Source organism: Miscanthus floridulus, chromosome 14 (assembly GCF_019320115.1).
Source record: "Miscanthus floridulus cultivar M001 chromosome 14, ASM1932011v1, whole genome shotgun sequence".
Taxonomy (NCBI): Eukaryota; Viridiplantae; Streptophyta; class Magnoliopsida; order Poales; family Poaceae; genus Miscanthus; species Miscanthus floridulus.
This window is the reverse complement of record NC_089593.1, coordinates 15,484,506-15,494,268: the sequence shown is the minus strand read 5'-3', so window position 1 is coordinate 15,494,268 and position 9,763 is coordinate 15,484,506. Positions and strand designations below refer to the sequence as shown.

General features: G+C 57.5%; 1 protein-coding gene across 1 annotated transcript; it reads right to left on the bottom strand.

The window, feature by feature from the left end:
- Positions 1 to 1,353: 1,353 nt before the first annotated feature.
- On the bottom strand, positions 1,354 to 7,430 carry LOC136503095 (uncharacterized). The gene is made up of 2 exons (XM_066498282.1): positions 7,359 to 7,430; positions 1,354 to 1,758 (listed from the first exon to the last, which is right to left on the bottom strand). Exons 1-2 carry the CDS (start codon positions 7,428 to 7,430, stop codon positions 1,354 to 1,356), a joined length of 477 nt encoding a protein of 158 aa, XP_066354379.1.
- Positions 7,431 to 9,763: the final 2,333 nt, after the last annotated feature.

The window sequence follows — 9,763 nt, the reverse complement described above, 5'->3', positions numbered from 1 at the left end:
GCTGCTCAGCGTAATCAAGCGGCTCCCAAGGGAGCTACCTGATTGAACCCCCTCGACCTCCAAGGCCTCGTAGGCGGAAAGGGCAGCACGCTTCAGCGCCTCGTGCTCCCCGATCTCAGTCTCGAGCATCGTCTGCACCGCGCTGGAAGCCTTGGTGGCCCGAATGATCTCTACCTCTAACTCTGCACCGCGGAAAATGGAATGAGGTCGAGCGAGAGAAAGAACAACCTAAGTTAGGGACAGAAGCCCACGGAACTCACCCTTGGCCTTCTGCTCCCAGCGTCGGGTCTCGGCCTAACAGGCCTCGGCCTTCTCCTTCAACCGCTGGGCCTCGACCCAAGAGGCCTCGGCCGCCCTAGAAGCTTCACTTCCCAGCTCTGCGTCATACAAGGAAGTCAGGGAGCGAACATAAGGAGAAGGAAACAAAACAAGGGGACTGGAACTCACCCTCGACCGTCCCCTTCAAAACCACAGCCTCAATTTGCGAGGCCTCAACCGCAGCAAGGGCCCTGTTCAGAGCGCCTTTGGTCAGCCGGTGCGCACTCTCCTCTGCCCCCAGCTGCCCGGCGAGGACCTTGCCCGAGGCCATCGCCTCTTCGGCCCGGGACCTAAAGGCATCCCGATCGCTGACCGTGTGGGTAAGCTCCTCCTCCAGCTCCTTGACTCGCGCTGCCAAAGGGGCGAGCTACGTCTGGGCTGCGGCCGCCTCGACCTTCGCGTCGGCACAGCGAAGGCGGAGGTCCTCCACCTCCGCGCTTCGCGCCGACAGAAGCTCGTTAGCGTCGGCAAGAAGGCCCCTCTGCCGCTGAAGCTGGTCCCAGATGCCCCTCTCCCACCGGAGAAAGACCGACTTCCCAAGGGAGTGGGTCTCGAGCTCCTGAGGAGGCAGAACAGAGGTCGTCGATTGCGACAAAACCGAGAAAAGAACGACGTCACGCGAGAAAGGAAAACGCGAACTTGGGCAACTCCGGGCAGTTCGTCGGCCACCACGGACAAGGCCGTCCACAACGACCGCTCCGCCAGCTGGCGGTATTGCTCGAAGGTGCCCCAGCGCCCACCCTCGGCTGCGTCCTCAAGGGCGAATAGAGGCTCTCCCTCAGGGTCATCCCGGCTCCACCACAGTACCCGCGGGTGGTCCCACCCACGAGGCTCGGGTCGCACCCGCATGAGGGCCGAGTTTCCCTCGTCCAAGAGCGGCGCCGGCTGCTCCACGGCATCGGTCTCTTCGGCGTCGACCACCTCCCGCGCCCGGGAAGTATCGTCGGAGGAGATCGGATAGACCTCTGCCTCCCGGGCGCTCTCTCGCAATGACGGCGGGCCCTGAACCAAGGGCACCACCGAGGCCTCTACCGCCTACGTCTCCGCCTCCTGGACAGATGGCCTCGCCGCCATCATGACGGCCTTGGTGACCTCAGGGGCTCCAGCCTCTGCAATTACGGCCTCGATGGTCTCGGGGGCTTCAGCCTCTGCCATCGTGGCCTCGGCAGAAGCAGAGACACCAACCGCGGCCACTGTGGTCTCGGCGGTCGTGGGCGCCGTGGCCTCCGTCGCCTCAGCCTTGGAGACCCCGGGGGCCTCGGCAACCAAGGGCACGCCGGCCCCATCCGACTCGTGAGCCTCGCCCCCGCGGGATGGGAGTGATCCCTCTCTCGTCGGTGTAGGGGCCGCCTCAGCAGCCCCTCCTTGGGCGGCCGGTTCTTTTAGGTCGACCCTCGCCAACGCCGCGCCGCGGTGGATGGCGGCTTGTGCCTCCGCCACCTAGTGGGCGGAGGAGCCGGGGCTCACCTTAAGCGCCTTAAGGGGCGCCAAGGGAAGGTCGTCCGCAGGCCGCTTCCGACTAAGGAAAATTAACCTACAGGGTTAGCGCAAAACCAAAAAAGTGACTGGAAGGCACCATGACCCTGCCAAGAATACACTTGCCTTGAACGGGGCGGCCCCCGCTTCGCCACGGCAAACCTCATCCACAGCGGCGGAGGCGGCGGCAGAGGCATCGCCTCTGTATCCATCGACGCCGGTCAGTCTTCAGTGGACCCCGGCGCCCCTTCAGTCCTCTGTAGGGGCGGTGGCGTTGCCTCCATCACCACTTGCTCCACCACGGCCGCCGAGCCTAACGGGCTGACGGCGCGTTTGCCTAACGCCCGCGCTTCGGGCGTGTCGGCCTCGGCCCCGGAGCGAGCAACCGCTGGCCCTTGGTCCGCTTCTCCTCCCCTTCCCGGGGGTGTCGGGCTACTTGCCGACACCCCGGGCGCCACCTCCACGACGTCAGGAAGGTGGTCCAGGGGACCTCGCCCTCCCTCGCCCTTGTCGTTCCTGTCCGAGGCCTCCGTCGACAACGACGTCGACGGGGATTCCTCCAGCGGGAGACCGTCCTTCCGTTGTTGACGGCGGCGCTTATCCAGCCCCTCGCGCGTGAGGATGTGCTTCGTGCGCTTCGTCGCCTTGGTGTCCTTTTGCTTCTTCTGCGCATCGGCGTGAGCGCGGTTGATCGCCCGCCGCCCCGCGTCCTCGGGAACGGGTGGTGGAGAGGAGCGCACGTCCCTCATCCCTGAAGGAACGACAAACGTGCATGAGGGAACAAGGGGTAAAGGGAGACTGAGGAGGTCCAGAGGCTACAGCGGCACACGACTTACCAGCGAAAGGAACCCCCGCGACGGCCGCATCACGATAGGGGTCAAGTTGCCGCCCCTCAGCTTCGCCTCTACCGTCTCCCCCACCCGACAAAGAATTTCCTCGTCGGAAAGGGCGGAGGAGGACATCCGGGTGCCCTCAATGGGCTCACCCGGCTTCATCTTGAACAGCCGCCGCCGCCGAGCCATCAGCGGCAGCACCCTCCGGCGGTGGAAGGCGGCCACGACCACAACCACGGTGAGGCCACGGCCTCGCAGCCTCACCAGCCCCTCTAGGAGCGGCTCCAGCTTGGGCTGGTCGACCTTCGGGACACCCCACTTCCATTTCTCCGGGCAACTCCCCACAATCCGCCCGGTGTAGGGGGGAAGCCCTCCGTCGTCGTTGCGGAGGTAAAACCAACTCGTGTACCACCGGCGGTTGGAGGACGCGAGTTGGGCCGGGATGTAGAGGTGCAGGCGGTCCTGACACGCTTGGAGAGTGCAGCCTCCGGCCCTCGCCGCCTTCCTCTTACCCGACGTGCCCGTCGGCTTGGTAGTATGCCCCGCCTGGAATAGATGGAGCCACAACTCCCAATGGGGAGCGATCCCTAAATACCCCTCGCAGACGGCAACAAAGATAGCCGCCTGAGCGATGGAGTTGGGATTAAAATTATGGAGCTCCACGCCGTAGTAGTGCGGGAGTGCCCACATGAACCGGTCCGCCGGGACGCCGAGGCCGCGCTCGTGGAAGGAGACGAAGCTTACGACGTAGCCGTCGCGAGGCCTCGGCTCCGGCTCGCCGTACGGAGCAATCCACTCCGGCCTAGTGGGGTCTGTCACCGGGCGGAGGAGTCCACCGTCGACAAGCGACTGGAGCATCTCCTCGGTGACATCTGACGGATCCCAGGGGTCCGCCTCGACAACAACGATGTCGCCAGCCATGGGTGCGATGGAGGAATCAGGTGCGGCGGTGAGTTTTTTCTCTCCCTCCCACGCTCTCGCTTTTTTCTCGCTTTCTCCCTAGGCTCGCTCTTCCTCCTCTTCTTCTCGGCACCCGCTGCTCTAGCGATGGCTCGACGGGGGCGGTGCTAATGCAGGCAAGGTAAGACGAGGAGGGGCGAGACTCTTCGGGTATTTATGCGGGGAGGAGGCAAAACGAACGGACGATGAAATCGGGGAGGTTTCCCCCCCCCCCCGATCCGGCGCGGTTAACCACGAGCCGATTTCGCCGGCCCACGCGCCCACGTCTCCCGCATTAAATGTGAGGACAGTTATGTCCCATCCACCACGCCACGCTCGGCCACTATGGCAACAGGTGTCATTTCGACTCCCCATGAAACTGCCTCAAAAGGCGCGCCGCCCGTACCGAGCCAATAGGGAAGATATTCCCTGCGGCCTATTCCTTTCATATGAAGGAACCGGGCTCTGAACCTATTACGATCCAGGGGTTCGAAGGCTGGGCCCCAAAGGGTTTCGACAGCCGCCCCAGGATAACAGAGTCAGGGACGACCGTGGGCGAGCCCATACGGGGCCGAGGCCCAAGCAAGCGAAACACTTGGGACGCCCAAAGTTGTGTCCGAGACCGGAGGAAAGTCTCCGAATGGGATCCCACCGTAGGGAGGCACCAAGCCACCGAAGCCTAGCGAATGGCCTCGGCACCCACTAGAGACATCCTCTGGTACTCTTGGAGTGTGTCACTGGACCGCTAGCCGTCCCCTAGCGAACGGGGTATGGGCCTCCACTCGGACTACCCGATAACAGCTCACCGGAAGTGCCACCGCTCGTGCCCATCGAGGGTAGCGAGGCACATTCCACCCCTCCTTCCGAGCGAAAAGGAAGCGCGAGGGTCGCACAAAAAGTCAGGGGAACCCTCGACGGCCTTCTCGTTTTATGCAGAGGCTAGGGGGGCTCTTCCTACAACCTTGCTGAGACCCAGCGACCCCAGCTCGCACTCAAAGGGGCTCAGCAAAACAAACCCTCCTTCCGAGCGAAAAGGAAGCGTGAGGGTCGTACAAAAAGACAGGGGAGTTCCTGACGGCCCTCTCACCCTGTGCAGAGGCTAGGGGGCTCTTCCTGCAAATACGCCGAGACCCCACAACTCGGGCCCGCGCCCAAAAGGGGCCTCGGCAAACAAACCCTCACGCACGAGGGGCGTATAAAAAGTCAGGGGAACTCCCGACGGCCCTCTCGCTCTGCGCAGAGGCTAGGGGCTCTTCCTGCAACCTTGCAAAGACCAGAATGGGCTCGGCAAACAAACCCTCCGTCCGAACGAAAAGGATATGTGAGGGGCGGATGAAAAAGTCAGGGGACCCCCGACCGTCCTCTTGCTCCAGGCGGAGGCTCGGGGGCTCCTCTTGCACCCAAATACCAAGACAAACGGTTCAAAGCCACGCTAGAGATTTCATTACAAAACACGATAAAGGGCACCGAGCCCGTTACGGTCCAGGGGTTCGAAGGCTGGGCCTCCAAGAGGTTTTAACAGCCGCCCCAGGGCAACAGAGTTAGGGACGACTTCGGGGCGAGCCTACGAATGGCCCAGACCTGAGCAAACAGTCGCTCGGGGCATCCTAAGTCGTGTCCGAGACCGGCAGGGAAGTATCCGAATGGGATCCCACCGTAGGGAGGCATCGAGCCACCGAGGCCCAGCGAACGGCCTTGGCACCCACTAGAGAAACCCTCTGGTACTTTTGGAGTGCGTCTCTGGACCGCTAGCCGTCCCCTAGCGAACGGGGCTCGGGCCTCCACTCGGACTACCCGATAATAGCTCACCGAAAGTGTCCACGCTCGCGCCCATCGAGGGTAGCCTGGCACATTCCACCCCTCCTTCCGAGCAAAAGGAAGCGTGAGGGTCATACCCAAAGTCAGGGGGGCCCCTGATGAACCTCTCGCTTCGTGCGGAGGCTAGAGGGCTTTTTCCTGCAGCCTCGCCGAGACCCCCGCAACCCGAACTTGCGCTTATGGGCTTGGCAAATGCAGTAAGAACTACTCGCTCAAACGCAAAAATGGAGAAAGCCCCTGGAGGAGTAACTTCTCTCCTCCAGGGGCTCGGGGGCTACACCCGGCGGGTGCGCTCGCGCGCACCCACCAGAACCTCAAAAAACAAAACCCAATACCTACGGAGCAAGTATAAACCCAGCCTCGGCAAACCCTCAGGGAGAGTGCACGCACTCCCCCCGAGGCCTGGGGGCTACTGTCGGGTACCTTAGAACGGGGTACCCCAAGCAAACCTCAAATGGGTCGCTAAAGTCCCATCCAAAAAAAATAATAAAGCTAGAAGGTAAGCTGTGGGCCCCTCACCCACCACGACCGAGCCCACTGGGTCCTCCTCCTCCTCGCCTCGAGCCTTGAGCAGGAGGTCTCGGCATCCTAACACTAACTCCGCCTCGCGCGAGGCTCTCCAGGGAAGGTCTCGGTAGGGAACGCCGTCTCCGCCTCGCCCGAGGCTCTCCACGGAAGGCCTCGGCAGGGGGTGCATTCTCTGTATCGCGCGAGCCGTCTCGCGCGAGGCCTCGGTAGGGAGACCGATCTCCGTCTCGCGCGAGGCCTCATTTTCCGTATCGCTCGAGGCCGGGTCGTCCGCGGCCCATCACCCCCCGCCTCGACCGACCCTCCAGACAGCGCGTCATGTCTCATTAATGCTTCAACCACTCCCGCAATCTCAGCCGGACGACGGCTCAACGCCACAGAATGGCCGACGCGACCCGAGGTCACATCAGCGCCATACCGGCCGGGACAGGGCACGGTGGGGATTACCGGCCACTGTGTCCTAACACTGTGTCCACGATCAGCGCCATACCGGCTGGGACAGGGTACGGCGGGGATTACCGGCCACTATGTCCTAACGCTGTGCCCACGATCAGCCGCCCGCTCGAGGCCTCGGCACTGTACACCAAGGTCTCGGCGATCTTGGGGTTCGCGCCTGCCGAGACCCCTCCACCGTGGGGCAGCCTCGGCACCGACCAAGCCTCGGCCTCGCGCACAGTCCGTCCAAAGTGGCTTGCACGTTCACCACCGCACCCACTCCGAGGCAGTCCTGGGGTTCCCACGATGCACAGAATCTGATGGGACGACCACGCCGCTCCAGTGCTCCAAGGACGGACCACTCCGACGACCACGCCGCCACAGGAACAGACTACAGGGCCCGGACACGCCGCCTCTGTTCACACGACACCGTATAGTTAGCTCATGTACCGTCCTTGTCCTCCCTTCAGGCTATAAAAGGAGAGGACTTGGGCCGTTTTGAGGGACGAAGAAGAACACCTTGTAACACACACACGCACATCCCTGCCGCTTGAGAGCAATGTCTCAAGCGGCCCGCACGACACCCTACCGAGACCTAGGACCAGCTCCCTCTCTTCTTTAGCTTGTAACCCCCTACTACGAGCATTTCGGTGCAAGGAATACAAGATCGACCTCTCAGACTGGACGTAGGGCCTCGATTGCCTGAACCAGTATAAACCTTGTGTCTCTTTGCATCACCATCTGGAATCGGGAGCACGCAGAATAAATTCACTGGTTGGTTGAGGACCCCCCGGTCCGAAACACCGACAGCGGGTTTTTCCAATTATGCTAAAAGGATTAAGATTGCGGGTGGATTTTGAAAGATTTTAAAAACCCCTGGAGATGCTATAGAGCATCTTCAGCGCTTCCTAGTACAACTCGATAATAGGGGTAGTCTAGTTTTTTATTTCCACAACATTAGTTGAATCTACGGCCGTTACTGTCTTATCGTCTCCCTCTCGCGAGACTAACCCTAAGCGCCGCCGCCGTCGCCACCCCCTTGCTGTCCACCACCACTGGCCCCTCTCCCTTCCCCTCCGGCATCTCGCCGAAGGTCGGATAGACTGGGATTCATCGTTTTTAATAAGTTTTCTAGTAGATCGAGTCTTTAGGGTTAGAGTCTCTACATACCAAATTTCATGATACTGGAGATTTATCTCCTCCTCCTCCTTTCCAGCGACGACGAGGGGGCAGGGTGGAATCGTTTTCTCTATGGCGGCTTTATCGAAGATGAGGACGATAACTACGACATCAACAACTTCACTGGTACGAAGACATGAAGACTTTTCTTTTCGGACCTGGTGATATCTAGAGCACACATCATGAGTCACGACGCCACCGCTGGAACCTAGAAGCCTGGAATGGAAATATCCATTTGCCCATGACGCGGTGGATAAGCACACATGCTCGCGTGGCGACAGCTGATTGGCGCCATCAGGTGTCGCAAACCTTTTTACTGTTCATCAAAGGGCTCCCCCACAAACACAGTGCAAATGCAGTTAGAGCATGTCTGATACTTCCTTCGTCCCAAAAGAATGGTTATTCAGATTCGTTGCTAAACAACGATCTTTTTACAACGTAGGGACTAGTTAAAAGTAATTAATATAATAATATTTTTTTACAAAATATATTTGTTAGGTTTCTTTAACTGTTTCTAAATTCTAGCTGTTAAAAGATTAGAAGACAATGTTACATGTTCGCTTCGTGAAAAGCCAGGCTGAAAAGTACTACTCGTTGATTTGTTGTGAGAGAAAAACAATATACTATGGCTGATATGTTCAAACGAACAGGAATTTTGGATTATTCCTCAATCACCCTAATTACTTTTGTATTTTCTTTCTCGCTTATATATTTGTATTAGAAACCCTGTTCTTACTTTTATTCTTGCACACATCCTTCTACCTTCAAATTGGCCGATTGATATGCACACGGATATTTTTAGACGATTGGATCGATTTCCCCAAGTGTTGGAAAGATTGGGAGTAGAGAGAGGCAATTGTTGGAAAGTGTTTTTTTATAATCTTGCTAAAAATCAAGATTAGGAGTGGGTTTTGAAAATTCTTGTCCCTAATACAACTTTCCCAATAGATTAATAATAGGGGTAACCTAATATCATTTTTTTGGATTATTAGGAATGATGTTGAAACAAACCACAATAATTTCTTCCAATAATCTTGCCCTGCCGCCCGCCTCCTCGCACCTCGTTGTCCAATCACGACAAGATCACCATGAGATTCAACACGGAGGCAGCGACCATGGCTCATGCCCAGGCGCACCAAGACGTCGGCGGCTTAGAAAGAGACACATCAGTGGGCTTCCGTTTTCTAGAGCTCTAGGCCAACGACTTGGATAGAGGGCGTGGCCATGGCTCACGTCCAGCCGCAGAAAAATGCTGGCGGCCGATGACTTGGACGAAGATGAGGTCACGAGGGCCATAGCTCAAAAAGGGAAGAAGGCGCAGTTACTATGGAACCCATGCTATTAGGGAAGATGCAAATTTCTATTTGAAGGGAGATGGGATTATGGGAGAGATATAGTCGAGAAGAAAGGAAGAGTTATTGAAGGTAGACCCGAGCATTTCGCAGACCAGGTAGGGTCCGGGTCGGGTCGAAAAAGAGCCCAGCTATTTTGAACTGATATAATCCTGTCCACGACCATCCTACTATGCGAGTCGTGCATTTTACAGAGGCTGGGCTCAGATCGAGAATTTTTTTTCTAAGCTGCGAGATATGTGCCTTAAGCCATGTCCACTAAGGTTCATGGACGGGCCAAAACTCAACGGGCTTAGGGCAGGCTTGCGAGTTGAGTCAGGCCCATTGAAAGGTCCTAATATGGCTAGAGGGGGTGCATAGCCTATTTAAAAATCTATAAATCAACTAGAGCAATTTGATTAGTATAACAAATAGCAAAATGCAAACTTGTTATAGCTCTATAAGGGTTGCAAGCCACCTATCCAATAATTCTAGTTGCTATGATCTCTAGACACACAATTTGCTATGTCACTACTCACTAAGAGCTCTCACACTTGCTACACTAAAGAGCTTCACTAGATGAACTTAAAACAACAAAGCAAGCTCTCAATTCTAATTACACTAAAGAGCTTATTACAACTAGTTTGCAAGAATATAAATGAATGAGTAGGGTGATTATACCGCCGTGTAGAGGAGTGAACCAATTATAAGATGAATACTAAATCAATCACCGGGAGAATACCAAAGGGTAAGAGACAACCAATTTTTCTCCTGAGGTTCACATGCTTGCCGGCACGTTAGTCCCCGTTGTGTCGACCAACACTTGGTGGTTCGGCGGCTAAGAGGTGTTGCACGAACCTCGTCCACACAATTAGATACTGCAAGAACCTACCCACAAGTGAGGTA

Coding starts and splice junctions, on each gene's coding strand:
- LOC136503095 (XM_066498282.1), bottom strand. CDS start 7,430: ATGCCGGAGGGGAAGGGAGAGGGGCCAGTGGTGGTGGACAGCAAGGGG. Junction 1,759..7,358: donor CGACGGCGGCGGCGCTTAGG/GTTAGTCTCGCG, acceptor TCCGCCCACTAG/GTGGCGGAGGCACAAGCCGC.